General features: G+C 33.8%; 2 protein-coding genes across 5 annotated transcripts; both read right to left on the bottom strand.

Annotated features, from left to right (window-relative positions):
* Window positions 1–3,464: 3,464 nt before the first annotated feature.
* LOC148619008 (putative G protein-coupled receptor No18) lies at window positions 3,465–6,816 on the bottom strand. Its single transcript, XM_088578488.1, has one exon. It carries the CDS (start codon window positions 4,713–4,715, stop codon window positions 3,657–3,659), a length of 1,059 nt encoding a protein of 352 aa, XP_088434614.1. The 5' UTR covers window positions 4,716–6,816; the 3' UTR covers window positions 3,465–3,656.
* A 148-nt stretch (window positions 6,817–6,964) lies between these two features.
* Window positions 6,965–19,718, bottom strand: LOC148619007 (uncharacterized). 4 transcript variants are annotated; one of them, XM_088578486.1, is made up of 5 exons: window positions 19,607–19,718; window positions 15,707–15,970; window positions 12,494–12,717; window positions 11,716–11,875; window positions 6,965–11,255 (listed from the first exon to the last, which is right to left on the bottom strand). In XM_088578486.1, exons 2-5 carry the CDS (start codon window positions 15,921–15,923, stop codon window positions 8,560–8,562), a joined length of 3,297 nt encoding a protein of 1,098 aa, XP_088434612.1. In that variant the 5' UTR covers window positions 15,924–15,970; window positions 19,607–19,718; the 3' UTR covers window positions 6,965–8,559. The 4 variants fall into 4 exon arrangements, with proteins under 4 accessions (XP_088434612.1, XP_088434610.1, XP_088434613.1 ...); XM_088578484.1 differs by having other exon boundaries at window positions 15,707–15,980; window positions 19,607–19,711; XM_088578487.1 differs by having other exon boundaries at window positions 15,707–15,980; window positions 19,622–19,682.
* Between the last annotated feature and the right edge of the window lie 177 nt (window positions 19,719–19,895).

The raw sequence follows: 19,895 nt of genomic DNA, 5'->3' as shown, positions 1-19,895 counted from the left end.
TGTACATCTTGTATCTATAACGGCTCGATACTAAAGGCAATAGGCAAAACATGATAAAACTGATCCGAAATTAAAAAAAAAGACTTAAGTTGAACTATTTATTTGCAGTAGATAATAAAGTGGTAGAAAGTTTTTTACAATTTTGTGTACATGATAGCTGAAATAATAGGGTTATTATAAATAGCAAACTGTTCCCTCACTTGAAACATAATTGTTTATCTTTAACATCTTCGGACTATGTAATAACCAAATAACTATACATATATAGTGTAAAAGAGGACTTGACTAAAAAACAGAGGTACAAAGAATGGGGATCCGATCAACATGACCGTCGTTTCGGTCAATAATGTGTTGAAAATAAATAACAGTAGCCAAAGTCTTCTTCCCCACTAAAGCTATCCCAAAATACGTCATCAGAAATTAATAAAACTATGCAAATATTCACAGTCTTCACTGTCAGAGAAACGATCATTACTTCAACAACAAAATTCAGTGAAAGACTTAAGTTTGTTTTATTTCGGTCTACTTATTTCTTAATTTTTACTTTGTCTATAGCCAAATGCAAACAACAAAAAGATCATTTAAAAAGCAAATGAGTTTAACAATAATATATTTGGCAAAGTCAAATGATATCACAATTATTTAGTACAAACACTGCACTAAAAAACTATATCTGTAATATATAAGAACTGAAAGTTTTTACCATGTAAAGGGCTTAATGAAAGGATGTTACAAATTATTTTTTTGTAAAATCTAACAGCAAACAAGTTGATTGTATATTAATGATATGGTAATAGCGATCAAATCAACACAATGTCTCGCAGGCAGTAACAGCTGTCAGCCGTTTGATTATCATTGCCAAATATAATAATATAATAACAGTATTAATCTATGTCGCTTATAAATCGAAATGAAATGAAATGAGTATGTTATTTGCTGAAAATCCTTGCTACCCCGACCAACAGGTAATCAATCTGCTGGAGTTTTCTTGACAGTATAATTGTTAATTTTGGAGGGACACTTAAATATCTTCATTCGAATGACCGTGCCCCTTTCCTAACAGACCTGTTTCTAATTCATATGAATCGGAGTTTCTTCGAAATCTTTTGAAAGACAGAAAGGTTAAAGAGGCCAAGTCCGTTAATTTCACATATCGATGAATATATTTATTGACGATGTTCTTTGTGAAGTCAGCCTCATATCTTGACCTTCCCTTAGAAATGGACGGCAAAGGAAAATTATTGACCAAACTTTACGACAAACGTGATGACTTTTCATTCATAACTGTCAACTTTCCTTTCATCTGTGGCAACATCCATTCATCACCTGCGTATGGAATGTTCATACGTTATGTCAGAACTTGCCGAAACTACACAGATTTTTTGTATCGCGCTAAAACTCTAACAAATAGGCTTCTTCTGGAACAGGGTTGTGCTGTTACAAGATTGAAGTCATCATTACAGAAGTTTTATGGTCGTGATCATGAACTCGTGGATCGTTATGGTGTATCCATCTGCACCATGAAAACTGATTTATTGAACGTGTCATAGTTTTCATTTCCTCGCTTGTTTACCCCGGACTTGACTTTTTATGAGCAATTCGGCGGGTGTTTCTAGAAAAGCAGAGGACGCTTACCGGTGCACCAGGTCCATACTCTCAGTTTTTTGTGTAGTCGGAGTTGCTCATTTGGATTACCGCTATAACCATGGTTTCCTTGATTACTCTCTCTCCATTAATTCTTCTAAATTTGGAGAATGATTCCGTTTATTTATCCACCAGAACTGATATCAAAGAGACATTTCTGATACAGCTTCCCCCGCGTCATTTGGGGACCTTCATCGCGATTTTGACGACGGAAGTCATTTCAATACAAAATTATACGACATGCGAGAAAATTTTTATTTCAAAATTATTCAAGTCCCATTCTTTTGCAGTAATATGCAAATTAAACTTCCCTTGCATATATTATTTATATTTCACAGTTGTCAATGTATATAAGGGCTATAGTAACGATTATTCTGACTTCTTAATCCTCCATCATCGCCTGAGAGACAGGCTTTTGGACCACAGTTATATGAAAATACCCTGCGTAAAAAGTTTAATAACCTATATCCTGATCTTATTGAAAACTATTCTGTTTCTGACAAACATGTTACGGATCATGGATTTTTATAACCTCAACACATTAATGTTCTGTAGTTTTTACCTGTATATCATTATTTTCATCTTGAACTTTACTTCTCTACAGGAAGTTCAAGACTTTTTTTGAAGCTTGTATTGATTTACCTAATTTTCAATTGTTTGTTTTAATTTTCACTAATTTATTGTTCATATCTTTACCAACCCTTTGTGCTGCCCGTTTATGTTGATATATATAGGAATTTCCGGAAATAATAAACCGTAAAGGAAGCCAAAGGTTTAACATGCTATAAAATCTAGTTTAACCAACTAGTTATATCAGAAATGCCTTTTCAAAGTCAGAAAGAGTAATCAAGGGAACCATTGCGGTGGTTTCCAACCCTCCAGTTTTTACCCTTATATTACCAAATGTTATACGGACTTTCCTTTTGACTGTTGCCTGGATTTCACTTCGGTTATTTTGTTATTACTCTTCATTTGTAAAATATTGCGCACGATTTTCCACAAAGGTCTTCATTTTCTTAATTCTATGTGTGGAGCATATTTCTTTTTTATCAACTTTATTTCATTATGTATATTTTTGAAGTAAAATTGTCTGCTATTTTCTGTAAATAGTTTTTACAATATAGCGCTTTAAAGTATTTCCCGCTTTATCAAAAGCAACAGAATAAGTTTTAACAGATTTGCGATAGACTAGGATGCAACAGAATAAGTTTTAATAGATTTGCGATAGACTAGGATGCAACAGAATAAGTTTTAACAGATTTGCGATAGACTAGGATGCAACAGAATAAGTTTTAACAGATTTGCGATAGACTAGGATGCAACAGAATGTTTTAATAGATTTGCGATACACTAGGATGCAACAGAATAAGTTTTAACAGATTTGCGATAGACTAGGATGCAACAGAATGTTTTAATAGATTTGCGATAGACTAGGATGCAACAGAATAAGTTTTAACAGATTTGCGATAGACTAGGATGCAACAGAATAAGTTTTAATAGATTTACGATAGACTAGGATGCAACAGAATAAGTTTTAATAGATTTGCGATAGACTAGGATGCAACAGAATAAGTTTTAATAGATTTGCGATAGACTAGGATGCAATAACTTAAACATAAATGAATCAACATAAACCAACAATTTGAGCTGGTTGCTTAACGGCATCATTCGCCATTTGTTTCAGATGGTGGAAAAAAAACTGAATTAAATCTTTAAACTAATCTATATGTTTGTGAACACAATATGTAACATCAAGACTGATTGAATAAATTGGGACGAATTGATATCAAGAACATTGGAATGCTGAATGATTCGTGTAATAGAGGAGCTTTCAAACATTTATTTGTGCTTCATCAGAAAAGCAATGACAAAATAAATTTGAAAACTGTTAAAAACACCGGTAAAATACTAATATATACATTAATTTGTGGAAGCTCTGACTACAAAATCTCACTAAAAGAAGCACGTCAATAGTTATTTTGTTTTACTAGACTTGTTAAAATGCGATTGTTTCACTTAACCGTGCTAGAAACCATCAAGAAAGAATCGTTCTTCCCGTAACCACAACGGAGTATGTATTTGAACGCCTTCCTATAAGTTTTATTTTTAGCGCCATAGATAATCCAATTAAGTCCACTGTTGAGAAGACCAAAACATCCAAAAAACTTCTTGATTAATTCTAGCGTTTCGCTTGATTCCAGAAATAGGGTTTCAAATATCATTGTAATGCAAAATGGTCCCCAGCAAATGGCAAAAACGCCTAGAACTAGGATCATAAGTTTTGTTTTCTTAATATTTTTTCTCTTACTCTCAAGATGGGGATTTGTGTCATCTGCTGCACTCTTAGATTGTGCTTTAATAGCCTTCAATTGCGAAAATGCCGTCCTCACAACCTGAATGTACATTATAAAGTTAGCTATTATAGAACCGACCAAGATTGAGACTACAAGTCCATTGTACCCTTTTGTATGAATTAATGATGTATCACATGGCATATCCGTTGCCCATGAATTCCATCCGACTAATGGTAAACACGCCACAGCAATGACCACAGCCCATGATGACGCTATCATCGTCACCAGTAACTTTGTTGTTGCCGCTCGTACGTGTTTCAGTGGCTTTACAATCGCATAATATCGCTCTACAGAGATCACAAGCAAATTCAAGACGGAAGCTCCTAAAAATGAAAATTCTATAGAATGACGTAAAAGACATGTATATTTTCCACTCCTTAAGTAATTGTAATGTAGAAAACACATATCATATGGAATCATTACTAATCCAATAAGTAAATCTGATACAGCTAAATTCGCAATAAGTATATTCATTCTTGTTCGCAGCCTCTTAAAGAGAGCTATACTTATCAAGATTAAAGAATTTCCAAATATCGTTGGAAGAAATATAACAATTTCAATAAGTACAAAAACTATTGTCAAGGATGCATACTCAAGTCGTAAATGTTTTAAAGAGTTCGGGTCCAAATCAGTTACTTCCATTATGATCGAAACATTTTCAGTTGTTGCATGAAAATTCGATTCGTTGAAATTCATTGCGGTCTGTAAATTTTCCATTTAATTTCAAATAAATGTCAAGTGGATGGTTCTCTGAAGGTATCTACTTTCCCTCGAAAGCCGACACAGAACATTTACAAAAACGATAATTTCAAACAAAGATATTCAAATTTTAATCATTCGATTTCGAATTGCTACTTGTTAGATTTCAATGACGCATTTCCATGAGTTGTCCGTTTATGGAAAACATTGTCTATGTAAACACATCCCTAAGGGTGTCTCGGGCGATCAACTGTCTAGATCCAACAGGCATACTCTTATCATCTATATCATTACTCCTCTATATCAATGCGCTTCATATCATTGATACTTTGAGGCCAAATACATTTAGAAATAATTGTTATAATTAAAACCGTTAAACATATACATGTCACTGGTAAGTTTTGTTTGTTAGTTGCACAAAGATTGTAAACTTATGTCTACACACATATGTTTACTGAAACATAGTCAAATGAAACAGTTTGTGTTTATCATTATAACTTTATCTTTTATGTCTTATTTTTATCAAAGAAACCAACTAAGAAGGACAAAAGAGATGCCATGAATTAAAACTGAAACTGGAACACTTATTGCAAGTTGTTTGTAAGCAAACACATTAGCAAGATACATAATTACATAATGACAGAGTGATAATTAGAACATTGATGAATACCAGACAAATACTTTATGAAGATAGGTTGTTCTACGATACACCATGATAAAGAGAATATTTTAAGAGCATGACTGAGTCATAACCAGAATAACCCAGTAATAAACGTGCCAATTTTTACATTAGCTAGGGCAATGTGTACCTATAATTTTGAATAATATATCTATAGCAAATATTCACTACAATAGATGATTTCATTTATTCTGTCTTTGGTTGTATGCAGTGTAAACATTTGAAATACATGCTATTTACTGAAATTTTAAATCATATGTGACAGTAGAAATATTGAAGAAAATGGAAGATTTTCATTTTTCAAACGAGAGAAAGTTGATGAGAAAAACACACAACCAGAAACATCAAAATGACAGAGAAGAATAAATACAAAATAACAGTAAGGATGATCAAGAAGTGTAATACTAGTATTATTGTATTTTAACAACAGTAAAAGCACTGTCTTCGATATCAGTTATATTTACATCAGATCAAAATAACTACGAAAATTAAAAACGTGCAGAAATCATCAATCAAATCGAAGTCTTATGACCTTTATATAGTGCACCAATGCATTGTAAAAAAGTCTAATTTGCATCTCTAAAAGGTGTTGGATCTATGTTGATGCAACGTATCCACAAGCGTTTTTAATGTTTGCTACATTATGCAGCCAGTAAGGGTTATTGAAGAGAAGACCAGCCATAATATACATATCACAATTCAGAAATGATGCTAAGAACGTACATGTAACTTCAAACCATCAATTTTTAACTTTATAATTTTGTATCACCGATTCGATTCCATATCCATTTCCTCTTATTGCATTTTAGGAGATTAAATGATGCAACCAGTGTAATTCCATTGTCAAATCGTAGTTTGAATAAAGGATCGATTAGTGACCTTAATCCACAAAATGACGATACCACCCTTTCGCAATAGATAAAGACTAAAACCCAGAGGCGATAGTAATAACAGGGTATCTTGATTTTGTATCATTCTTATGAAACAATTGAAGTCTACGCCTCATTTTCCTCTCAGCAAAATATTCTAAATTGATTTCACATAAAGCCATAACTTTGATGAATATGGGTAGCCATATTACTCGTTCTATCCGATTTCAAGTTTAGGGACTTTGATAGAATTTAAAGGCGTATTCAACTTTAGTTCTTATGTACGCAATATACAATTTTGCTAGACAGTTAAGGTGTTCCTCGGAATGGCTGATCTGTCAGTTTTGATTCTTGGTCTCGCATGATGTATTTGCAGTAAAAACGTAACGTCGAACGTTGATTACGTGTTGTTTGCTGGAAATTAAACAATTCTGTGATAAATCAGTTTAATTGTTCGTTACTTGGATTTTGGGGCTTTTGATGGATGACTGTTCCATTGGCAATCATACCACATCTCCTATTTTTATGCATGTACGGATCATTTCTGAAAAAAATAGTTTCCTCACAAATCCTAGATCCCAGAAAGAAGCTCTGTTCAGAACTATGGGTATGATTTACCTTAAGTACTAAATTACTCATACGGGCATGTTAAAATGGCTTGGGGTATACATGTTTGAATAGTTATTTCATATTACATATTATAACCAAAACAGTGTAAGTAAGATTTCTATTAACTTTAATAAATTACCCAACAAAACAACTTGAACAATCTGTAGTGTCTATAATTAAGCCTAATTTTAATTGGATCAGTCATTTTCACAAAAAATGCTGGAGCTTTACATCAAACTAGGATTTGAAAAGTGATAATACACACGAAATTTAGTGTCAAAATTTGAAGCTCACAATATTTGGATCATGACAACTAAGAAAAGCCAGCATATAGTTCCTTTATAAAGCATCGTTCGCTTCTGAAGATGCTGGAGGAATGTATTGTAAAAATGCATTTTACAATAAGAAAATCGAAATCATCGCGCTTTATGAAGATTCATTGAAAGTAATTCTCTTTTTCAATAGCGTAGTGAAAGCCTAAATTGAAACAGACTTCTACGTCGTTTCAGTCGTGTCCTTAAATTAAATACTCTTTTTTTTTGGCAAAATAAAATGAAGAAATGAAGGTAGTCAGTCACTCAGTAATTATTTACTTTAAAATACTATATATAAAAGAAGCCGTTTTTAAAGGAATGTTCCAACTTATGTCTTTTTTGCCAACAACGTTGTCAACATGAGATATCAGAAAAAAAAACATTAAATTCATTTAATTCAGCTGCTTTTACCGAAATGAAAATAAGAACACATATGCCGCCTAAGAATATATAAATAACATAGCTAAAAGGGTGATAAAGCAGTTTGTTATCCCGAGAAAATCGTTGTCATCCCGAGGTGTAGCCGAGCGTGAAAATGTATTTTCAAGGGGTAAAAAACTCTCTGCATGTAATTTATTTTATTATATTTTTAATTTCACTATACAATTAGAAATGTGTATGTACAGATTCGTAGTACATTTGGCACCATTCATAAGTAAAGAAAAATAAATACATCTATTAATCAATATTATATCAGTTATTGATTCTCCCATCAACACAAAACTAAGATTAAACTGGTACCAAATTTTTACCGGAACTAGTTTACCTTTTCACGAGAGTGTAATAGACAAAAAAAAAACTATCACCCTCTGAGCCATGTGATTGAGCAGAATATAGCCCTCCTATTAAACCAATCAAAGTTCAGCAAATAAACATAAAGTATAATAAAAATAACTACCATCGAATAAAACTAAACACTATTTTACTATTTTTAAAGGTTAAAATTCCATCCGCACCAATACGATCTCTGTTTTCCTTCACAAACCTATTTTTTGTCTACTAAATCTTTATTCTTTGTAGAGGATACAATATAAATTGTTTGATAAATAAGATATGCAAAAAGTTCTTTGAATTGTAGAAAGTTTAGATTCAAAATTTTAGAGTTAATACGGGGAAGCTGTAATATCAAATACACTAGGCAATATCTAAATGTTCTCAAAAAAGAGAATGATGTTTATAGTCAATGGAAAATTCCAAGTAAGCTTAAGATAAAACTAATACACATTTAGATATAACCATAGGCAGACCCTAAAGAGGACGAGCCTCTTGTGTCAAAAGTTTGGTTGATCATTTTTAAAAATCTGAAAATCAATACGAATAACATCACTATATATCATCGGTTTTCAAGAGAGTATGCTAAAGTAAATGACTCAAATATTTTTTTAAAAAAATTACGTAGAATGTGGCAAATTCTCGTCGTATTCAAGTGTTCCATAAACATCCTGGTAACCACAGAGGATTGCAATATCCTTTGCAGTTAATCCAGCATTGTTATATAAAGAAGAATCTGCACCTCGATTTAAAAGAACAGTAACAATGTCATTCCATCCAGCCGCTGCGGCCTGGTGCAATGGCCCTGACCCTTCAATATTTATCACATTCACAGAAGCATCGTTCGCTAACAAAAGCATGACAATATCTATGAACCCATAACCTGATGCCTCTGATAGAGGTGTATTACCTGCATTGTCAGGGATGTCTGGCTCGGCATTATACTGAAGAAGTAATGAAACAGCTTCTATATTACCAGCTCTTGCACTTACGAGTAAAGGAGTTTCGCCTGCATTATTTTGAGTATTAGAATAACCGCCATTTTCAAGAAAAAGACGTAATGAATCAGTATTGTTATAGAAAGCAGCTTCTGAAACACTAGACTTGCCCTGAAAGTTACAAATATTTGGATCTGCCTGATGCATCAGAAGCAATTGTGAAACTTTAGAGTTTTTGCTACGTGCTGATATGTGGAGAGCAGTTTCTCCGTTTAAGTTTGTAAAGGTTACATCTGCTTTATTATTTAGAAGGTATTCTACAATCACCGAGCGACCAAGATAACATGCAACCGATAATGGGGTGTGGAGCCCTTTGCTACAATCGTTTACATTTCCACCATATTCTACCAATAGTTCGGTAAGTTTAAAGTCTCCGGACGAGGCTGAACAAAGCAACGGAAATTTATCATCTGCATCATGAGTATTAGGTTCTGCCCCCTTTTCAAGGAGATATTTGGCGATTTCGATATGTTTCCTTTCGACTGCTTCATTAAGACAGTATTTTCCATTAAGCATGTCTTTAAATGTTGCGCCACATTTTAAAAGTAACTGAACTATTTCGAGATTTCCTATAGATACAGCTTCGAACAAGGGTGAAATGCCAAGGTTGTTCGGATTAATGTTTGGATCAGCATTTGCTTCAAGTAAGATCTTTACAATTTCAGAATTGTTCCTTCTACATGCCACATGGAGAGTCGTCCATCTATAGGTGTTATATAAATTGACCTTTGCATTATTTCGCAGAAGAAGTTCGACTATACTTCGATGATCATTCATACATGCCAAGTAAAGAGGAAACATTCCTTCAGTGCTACATTTATCTGGTAATGCACCATGTTCTAGAAGCATTTTGCAGCACTGTTCTCGATTAAACCCAGCGGCAACACAAAGAGGTGTATAACCATGCTTGTCAGCTGTGTTAGCATCTCCCTTCGCAGCCAAAAGCATCGAAAGTATTTGTGGATGATCCATTTCAACTGCAATAGCAACTGCAGTACGACCAATTTCGTCACTGACATTAACATTAACGTCCAGTTTCAGCAACATTGCTACAATATCATCGTAACCGGACGTCACAGAGTGTACTAAAGGTGTCGGTTCGGAGTCTTGATCAATCTGGCACAACTTTGCTTTGACACTTTTCTCGTTATTGTAACAGTAATAAATCAACTTCTCTCTGAACGACGTGTGTTCTAGTTGTCTTGTTTTAAAAGCCTTGCTACAATTTTCAAATAACCTATTAAAAAAGTGTTCCTCTTTATTAATGGGGACCCGAATCAAATATTCCTCCGCATCATTTGTGCCATGGAAAACGTAGCGCTCAGAAATAAAGTTGTAATCTGCATTTAGAAGTATGAAATCGAATAATTCTCGACCAACAAAGCCGGCTATTATGTCAAAAATTTTATCATGAAGTGACTTATAGCATCCTTCTTCAAGCTTTACGAATGCCCCAGTTAGTTTGTCTAGCTCACGTTTGATCGTCTTCCTGGAAGGCAATGTACTCATTTCGCATTCCTCGTACAGGAATTGTAATAGCTCTCTATTTTTGTCTGAAATGGTATTAGTTAACCATACATCTTCAATAGTGTCGTTGAATAAAACTAATAGTGTTAATGAACAAAATGACGTTTTGTCATCTTCAACCTGCATATTACTGAGTCTTTCCTCGATAGTCTTCACGGGCCTGGTAAAAAATGTTTTAATGTCTTGATCCTTGTTTTCTGAATAAATTTTGCATAACAGTGGAAAGAATTCGTATAATGTTGAAAGAGATTGATTAAGAACCACAGAAGTTTCCTCTTCATTCAAATATATTCTCGCAATTTTATTTCGCTCATCCTCAATTAAGGAAAACTCGGGTGAACAGAGGTCATAAACGTTTGATTTTAAAATAGTTACTCTCTGAAAACGGGGGCATCTAAATATATCTGTTCTACTGGTAACAATAATTCGAACTTGACTCACTCCTAGAATGTTTGTTATATCTTCTTCATATCTTTTCCATGCTTCTATTAGGTCTGATGACAATGAGCACTTTCCGCAGACATCATCTATCACAAACACTTGCTTGATAGCCGGATTTGTGTAGTCCACAATTTTGGCCGGAGAGTGAATAGTCATTATATCATAGTTATCTGTTTTATTTAAATGTAATGCTAAATGTCGGACTAACGAAGATTTTCCAGTACCCGGGTTTCCGATGACAACAATGAAACCACAGTTTCCTAACTTGTTTTTCAAACTTTTCGACAATCTTGTCTCCACAAACTTTTCGTCCTCTTTTGTCCAAGTTTCTACTTTCCTGTCCATAGTTGCTGAAATTGATAAGAACAGTCAGAATCCTATGAAGCAGCCAAGTATTACTCAGTTGAAATAATTCTAATTGCAAACCTTACTACAAAATAATAACATTTTACAGAAAGTTAATTTGGTCACATTAACATTTTTCTTTTAAAGGGAAAAGGGACCAATAAATTTAAGTCGGTAAATTGAGTTCATGGTTGTTACATCTATTTTTGTGACTTGTAGTTTTTCGTTGGCGTCATTAATATCAAATTTGCAAGGATTAGGAAGAATCATGGTTTTGGTAAGCAAAAGCGTGACGAACAGACGGAGGGCCATGTTGATCAGTAACATTTAGCTCTTCTCGGGCAGTGATATAATATGGAGTATTGATTATAATAATCATAACGAAATGAAATACTAGTACAATGATTTTATAATTATTTGTTTAGGAACAACATATTATTGAAATTATAATGCAACAGATTCTACCTCTAACGGTTTTGGGCACTGGGTCCTGAATTGCGTTTTTCAGCTCCTCTCTAATTTGTCTCATCTCTAGCAGAATTTCTTTGTAGTTGTCATCAAGGCTTGCTACTTTCATGTCACAACATTCCTGTTGAAATCGCGGTCCACCTACTCTGGTTATTGCCTTGAAGATAATAATTCCTTCAAGTAATGAACAGTCACTAATAGACTGTTAACTATCAAACCGCTAAAGATGGTTTGTAAATAAAAATTCCAGAACTACAAATAGTCACATTTCCTTTAGTGTATTCATTAATCATGTTGAAGTTTTTTTTCATTTTCGGTTCTATTATTTGAACATAAATAAAGACGTTCATAAAGAGGAGAAAATTCATATGTTCAATTGCGATGCAATACTGCATATTGATATATTGAACTAGATTGATTGACTGCTTAATTGATTGTTATTTTTAATGCCGTTTCGGTCACCAGGGTCGTATCACGACAAGAGCATTTAACAATCTAAAAACACTAAAACAAGATCAAAGTCTCTTAATAAAATAATAAAATTGAAACAAAATGCTATTTACATATAAAATGTACGTAAAAAGGTAGAAACAGTACTTCGATAAAACATTAAGATATTAAAAAATCAAAACAAATATTTAAAAAAATAGAGTTTATTCAATAAACCGAAGTCTTGCAAGAAATTAAGAATGTTTTTGATGAAACGGTCTTGAACAAATCAAACATATTGTATAGTAAACTAGAAGAAGTGGTTCCAATACAGTAGAACATTTACCTCAGTCAGCTCCGACCAAATCTCTTCAAACTTTACACGTGACATCGTAACATTATCAGAATGGAATACAGCGTTTCTGTAATGTTTTATTCTAGACACATCAGCACCAAGTGACTTATCCTGGCTGTTTGGTAGTTTATCTTGTATGTTCATGTTACTCAAATTCCTCAAAATACACACCATCAGTGTTAAGTCAAAATCGTCTGACTTTACTGGATCGACTCCTTGAAAAATATTAATGCTTGCATCTTTTAAACAGCACCTGCATTATCTCTTGCAAAGAAAAATGGAAATTAAGTTTTGCAGAATAAGTACAGAAACCGCCGTAAGTCAAATCAATGAATGCAAGGGATCGATCAAAACTTTGGTAAAACTCGTCAAAATATTACTTATTGAGTGATTGATTGTTGGGGTTTAACGTCCAAGCAGCTATATTCAGACAATGAACATGAGATGGATGATAAAATGAACATGAAATGATGATGCAATGAATAAAAGGATGGGGCACAAGGACAATAGGGTCGATAAATTTTGATTGCCACTAGAAAAAGGGAGGGATGGGTAAGGTCGGGCAATTTAGCCTCCTGTGGCGGAGCGCAAAGGTTCCTACTCAAATCGAATATCACAGCAGGGTTCTTTGATGTGCGAGGAACGTGGCATTTTTCCCAACACGGTGCACAACTATGATTTGCGGTCAGATTTTCCGTATTATAGCCTGACAACCCCAGCATGTAACACGCCAGGGTACCCCATTCCACCATCTGGGGGGCACACATCCCAGTTGCTCTGTGTGCAGAGCATCTAGCCCCCGGCTAGGTTTCTGAGCACTATTTAGTCGCCTTTTACGACAAGCTTAGCGCTGCTGCAGGCCTATTCTTTTAACACCCGGACCTGCACGGGGGTCAAAATATTACAAAATAGACTATGTCAAGAAAGGAAAAAATGACTGTCAGAAGAATTATAAAGATCATATCAAAATGAAAGTACGCCAAGCAAGCCGACGACGTTAGAAGATAATTTAGAAACAACAGAAACAAGAAGCTCCCAGGAGCCTGAATCGTTCACTTGGTTAAATTTTTGCCTTTCAAGGGCAATAACTCTAAAAAGAAGTTGTCCGACAATTTTGATTCCATGAAGACTTTGGTAGGACTTATCATGAGGGTCATTTCATCAATCGAGAGTTTCATTCTATCTATTACAGTTTTCAAGATATTGACTGAAAACTGCAAAAAACGTATTTTTTGCCTTTCAAGGGCAATAACTCTTACATGGAGTCGTCTGACAACTTTGATCCCTAAAGACTTTTGTAGGCCTTACAATAAGAATCATTTCAGCAATTGAAAGTTTCATTCTATCTATCATAGTTTTCAAGATATAGGCTGAAAACTAAAAAAGGTCATTTTTCACCTCTCAAGGGCAATAACCCTTACATGGAGTCGTTTGACAACTTTGATCCCTGGAGACTTTTGTAGGCCTTATAATAAGGATATTTCAGCAATTAAAAGATATTGGCCAAACCTAACGGTTTTGGAGGTATATGCAAAAAACTACTGTACGACCCCGATAATCTATTTAGTAAAGGCGGCAATGTTTTTTAACCGATCAAAATTCCAAATGATTATTTTGTTAAGAATACCCTAAAAACAAAAATAACAACTTTCATTGGATTCTGTATAGTAGTTTCTGAGGAGAAGATTTTTGAAAGTAATAGCATCAAAAACAGCAAAAAAACGTCCAAAAAGGGCAATAACTCCAACATGGGTCAACAGATTTTTACCAAAATTTGACTACAAATAGATCTCATCATGCAGAATACTATTACCCCATGTCAGAATTGGCTAAACCTAATGGTTTTGGAGATATATGCAAAAAAAATGCTGTCTGACCCCTATGTTCTATTTTTAGTATGTCTGTCATGTTTTTTAAGTGATAAAAAATCCAAATAGTCATTTTGTGCAGGATACTCTAAGGAACGATCATTATAAGTTTCTTGCAAATCTATTCAGTAGTTTCAGAGGAGAAGATGTTTGAAGAAATTGTTAACGACAGCGACGACGGACGCCAAGTAATGGCAATAGCGCACATGGCCTACGGCCAGGTGAATAAAAAATGGGAACACATAATAAACAAATCAATAAACAAATCAGCAATACTCTAAAGGTCTCAGTATCGTATTAATTTTCCCTAATACTTCTATAGTGAAGTGCATATTTTTAGGATTTTTTACAAATATGTAAATTGATTCAATAAAACTTTCACTTATGTAGCATTTCTAAGGACATGTGAAAAAATAATTTCCCGCAAAGAAAATAGGGTGAATCCACAAAGATCGGACAGAAAAGTAGTTTTGAACTATAAATAGCCATTTTCCCTACTTTCACTTCCGTTTTGCACTCACCAAACCAACCTTTTCAGTGGAACATTTTTATGTTATTATGTTGGATTTTCTTTTTAAAAAGTTCTTCATCTTACAGTGTGATGTTTGCTCTGTTCTATAAGTCATTGTTCATATCTTTTGACAAAACATTAGTTGTAGAGAGGCAAAAAGAAAATGCACTATATTTTTATAGCATCCATGTTTTGACCTACACCCACTCAGGGATATGCAATACGATACTGGTACCTAAAGATTCATTCGTGTAACTTTTTAATCAATCGCCATACTACGCAGAACATATGACAACTCATAGTGGCTCTGGACAAAAAACAATGGGTACTGAACTTACACATGCTCCTGGTATATGCTAAGTACGTTTTTAATCATGTGTCTGAGTGGCTCTATTAATGATCAATTTTTTTTTTGTATTTTTTCGTCTGTATATTGTTTATTTATTTTGTTTCTGCATTCTTTGCTATCTCTTTGTTCATCGACTCTCAAATTTGAGTTATTATTGTCTAAGACGCAAAAACTCAATCAAAACATTTGGATAAGAATGTGTTACTATTAAACTGAAAGGTTGGTTTGTATGATGAGGGTATATTCGGACAGTTTTCTTTATACCTTAATGTGAGATAGGTGATATGGCATAGTGTAAATGTTATTCCTATGTTTCATAATAAACGGGGTAAATTATGATAATTCGGAGGCCCATTGATGTGGAGAAAAAAAAAACAGTAAATCACTACATAATTTTCAGGACATCTGAAGTTGGCAAGAGGACAGATGTGTAACTAATTGTATTTTACATGCTTTAAGTGTTGGTTTCCACTTACTCGTCGAGTTAAACAACACGTCCCACTGAGCTTGGTTGATAACTCTTTTCAGCTTCAGCTTTTCAAGTTTTCCTTTCTGCTGGTTCAGTACGGTCTGTAAACCAGACGGCGGAAAGTCTCTATCAAACAAGACTCTAATTGCCCTTGGTGCTGTATTATGAAGAAGAACAGCTATTCGGATTTGGTAAGTGTCATCTGTAGATAATCCTGTTGCCATTATGCTGTAAGATGTTCAGCTGGATAGCAGTTGGAGCTTACTCCAAACTGAAATTCCCTTAAAAAAACTTCAAATACTGTGAGCAAGCTCCGCTTCGAATGGAGTTCAATGCAAAAGTCTTAATTCAATGATCTCCCTTTGAAGTCCTTCCACAGCAACTATATCCCTTCATGCACATCTAAATATAATCCCTAACCTTTCCACACAATTTCACTAAAATACCTTGTGAAGGTTAGAAAAATAAAGGGTCTTACGGGGTTTCATCATGTAAACCCTTAAGTTGGATCATCTCCCATTGAAGTTTGGGGTTCTTCGACATCAATTAGTATACCATCATTCTCGTCTACATATGATGTTCGACCTTCCTTCATCAAAATCCCTCAGCAGTAAAGGGGCGGATCTAGACACTTTGAAAAGGAAGGAATGCGTCGGGATTCATCGGGAAAAGGGAATGCTAGGGCATTATTTACCATTTTTAGGCAATTTTTTAAACAAAAAAAATGGTAAATTTTCCAATAAAAAAAGTAGGTTTGTTCATCCCCTGGATCCGCCACATCGGCTTCGGCGGAGTTGCGCTTACAAGGTTGTAACAGTAAAACCCTTCAGGATTATCTCCCATTTTAAGTACTATGCCGGTTTAATAGTCCTCCATGCACATCTACAGAATGATGTGCAATCTTCCTATACATATACAATGTATCAAAATCCCTTGATCATGGGTGGTTTAGGAGTTGCGCCTGTGGACAAACCGACGGACGGACAGACAGACAGACAAACTTATGATATAATTCCTATAAACCCCTTAACATTGTAAGATAATTGATTAAGCAAGCTATTAAAATCCTCAAAAATAATTAAGCAAAACTATGGCAAGCCAAAGCGGACAAAAATCAATATTTTGTAATATTAGAAAATGAATTTCAATATAACAAAATCATTTTTTTAATATTAGAAAATATTTTTTAATATTAGAAATTCATTTTGTAATATCAAAAATTCATTTTCTAATATTACAAAGTCCTGATTTAGTAATATCATCACATATCATACAGTTTGTAATATTAGAAAATGAATTTGTAATATTAAAAAAATAGCTTTGCAATATTGAAAAACCAGTCACATTTTTCAATATTACAAAATGATTTCCTAATATTAAAAATTTGTAATTGAATACAACAAATCCATTTTCTAATATTAGAAAATCAAAATCTAAATATTAAATATTTGATATAGAAATTCAATTGAATTTTTATTATTTAAAATGATTTTTTTAAAAAAAAAAGTGTTTTGTGATATTAGAAATCTAATTTGTAATATTAGAACATAATTTTTTAATATTAGAAAACACCCATTTTTGTCCACTTTGGCTGGCCATACAAAACCTCCACGAAATCTCGCAAAAATTCGTATGTTTGTGTACACAATAGGGTATGTAAGTCTCGTCACGTGACTCCGTGGTTTCGTAAGAATGGGTCCTAGTCTACCATTCAAATGTATGGAGATTCTTCATTAACATAGCATTGAGTTCAATATTAAAAGCAAAGTATCATTTTTAGGTAAAAATACTGATTAAAATGACAATTATCAAGTTCTAAGCGAAAAAAATGTTTAGAATAGCATAAAATAGAAAATTTTGCATTGTGAAGGGAAAAGAGTAGTATTTATTTCCCTGCATTAGGTTGACCAATCGTGTACCCTATTCAGATGAAAGGAAGTAGAACTTTGAAAGAACAGATTGGTGTACTGACAAAGTTTGTAATGATGATTTTTCTCTCTCGGATTCTGAGGCAATTAAAGTTTAAAAAAAAAAGTTTATTTTTTTATCCTTCAAAATGCATAGTATATGAAATTTTAAAAAGACTGCATATTACAAATGAGTGCGGAACCAAAAAAATGCAAAACTTCCAGTACCTTCAAACTTTTGATGGTGGTTGAAAAAAAAGATGGTCAACCTCTATTCCCCTGGTGATTTTTAATCTCTAGATGAAAGTATTACAACAAAAAATGGTTTTCGAGTCCTAGTTTTAATTAGAAATTACTGAAAAACTTGAAAAGGTTAATATTGTCGGCTATAGGAAAATAAATACTACCGTTTTCCCTGAAGGTACGAGAACACAATTAATTCCCTACGAATATAGTTCCAACTTTGGTAGTAGGTACCTTCCACATTTTTTTCATATTTTTACTGGAAACTTATTTGCTAAAGTTTTGACTCTAATTGGTAGAAAATAGGTCAAAATTACAAGGGATTTTTTTTCATTAATCAATTCTGACTAAAAGTTGTGATTTGGTTCAGTGGAAGAAGTTTAACATTTAAGACTTTTAACTCAGTTCATTTGTCATGTTTACCCCATCTCCGAATTATATATATATTAATTTCAGAAAATGATGGTAAAATTTTCTACAATTTATATATAAAATCCTGTTTGTACATATCTTTAGGCCAGAGAAGTTTTATTCAGTTTGCGCCGGTGGAATTTTTTAATCTGCTCAAATGTGTATATTGAAATGGACTTGAAAATTAATTGCGGTCTCGTGCTTGAAGGAGTAATCAAGGGAACCAAGGTTATAGCGGTAATCAAAAGAATTTAATCCAGGGACAAAGACTAGACATGGAAAAGAGACATACACAACGAAGAACATAAAGTAACTAAAATCATACATACAAAGTAACAAAAGTAAATGAGCAACTCGGACTCCACTAAAAACTGGGAGCATGGACCAGGTGCACCGGTAGGGTAAGCGTCCTCTGCTTTTCTAGAAACACCCGCCGAGTTGCTCATAAAAAGTCAAGTCCAGGATAGACAAACAAGGAAAGGAAAACTATGACCCGTTGAATAAATCAGTTTTCATGGTGCTGATGGATACACCATAACGATCCACGAGTTCATGATGACGACCATAAACTTCTGTAGTGATTACTTCAATCTTGTACAACATAACCCTGTTCCAGAAGTCTGTTTGTTAGAGTTCTAGCGTGATACAAAAAGTCTGCGTAGTTTCGGCAAGCTCTGGCATAACGTATGAGTTGTGATATGAACACTCCATACGCAGGAGCCGAAGGGATGTTGCCACAGATGAAAGGAAAGTTGACAATTCTGAACGAAAAGTCATCATGTTTGTCGTAAAGTTTGGTCAATAGTCTTCCTTTACCATCGATTTCTAAGTGTAGGTCAAGATATGAGGCTGACTTCACAGTGTCTGTAGTATCCTTTATCTCAAGTTCTTTTGGGTAGATGCGATGTATCAAATCCCCGAAATTAGGATTGTTTAAAGATTATACGTTATCTATATCTGAAGCAGCGTTTAAATTTCCCGGAAGTACACACTAAAATACATATCGGTCTTGTGATTTCAATACGTTCTACACCGCAAATTCCTGAAGGGAAACTGAAACTAGAACGAAACTTACAAACCCTATATCTGCTATACTATAGCTGTCTTTTATTGGTTCAATACTTTGAATCACATATATTAGTAACAGAAATTATGTGCAGACCATTACGTCAGTGATGAAAGTGGCTAACATGTTAATGTAAAAATAAATGTAAGAAAATATATGTAGTTTTTTGTTCTTAAATGCTTAGTGAGAGAAGCACTACTTATATACTTTGATACAATTAAATAATTACCGTTGCCAATTACCCAACTGCAGTTGAATACGAAGTTTAATATGTACGTACCGTTTGAAAATGTACCTTTGTAACTTCTTGTCCATATATACGATATATAAAACCTGTAATATGAAAGATGAAACAGGATATGGTTATGAAGTTCAAGGTTGACACTTTCATTCGTATCGTAAAACATAAAACGGAACCAAATTATTTAGCGAAATGAAGCTTAGTTAAAGAACGCGACAAAAACCATCTGAATGTTTCCCGTTAGAGAATTTTTAAATTTTCAGTGATATAAAGTATATTTATATGTTACAGTAAAAGTGTATAATCAGTTATCATATATGATTCCTGA

This window comes from Perna viridis, chromosome 4 (assembly GCF_037379345.1).
Source record: "Perna viridis isolate PV_CMFRI_1.1 ecotype Kerala chromosome 4, ASM3737934v1, whole genome shotgun sequence".
Classification (NCBI taxonomy): Eukaryota; Metazoa; Mollusca; class Bivalvia; order Mytilida; family Mytilidae; genus Perna; species Perna viridis.
Note: the sequence above shows the minus strand (reverse complement) of the source record. Positions and strands in the feature narration are given on the sequence as shown.

Excerpts from the sequence above, each read along its gene's own strand:
- LOC148619008 (XM_088578488.1), bottom strand. The coding sequence starts at position 4,715 with ATGGAAAATTTACAGACCGCAATGAATTTCAACGAATCGAATTTTCAT.
- LOC148619007 (XM_088578486.1), bottom strand. The coding sequence starts at position 15,923 with ATGGCAACAGGATTATCTACAGATGACACTTACCAAATCCGAATAGCT. Across the intron at positions 11,876-12,493 it reads TTTGGTCGGAGCTGACTGAG|GCAATAACCAGAGTAGGTGG; the intron begins GTAAATGTTCTA and ends ATTATCTTCAAG. Across the intron at positions 11,256-11,715 it reads AGTGCCCAAAACCGTTAGAG|CAACTATGGACAGGAAAGTA; the intron begins GTAGAATCTGTT and ends TATCAATTTCAG.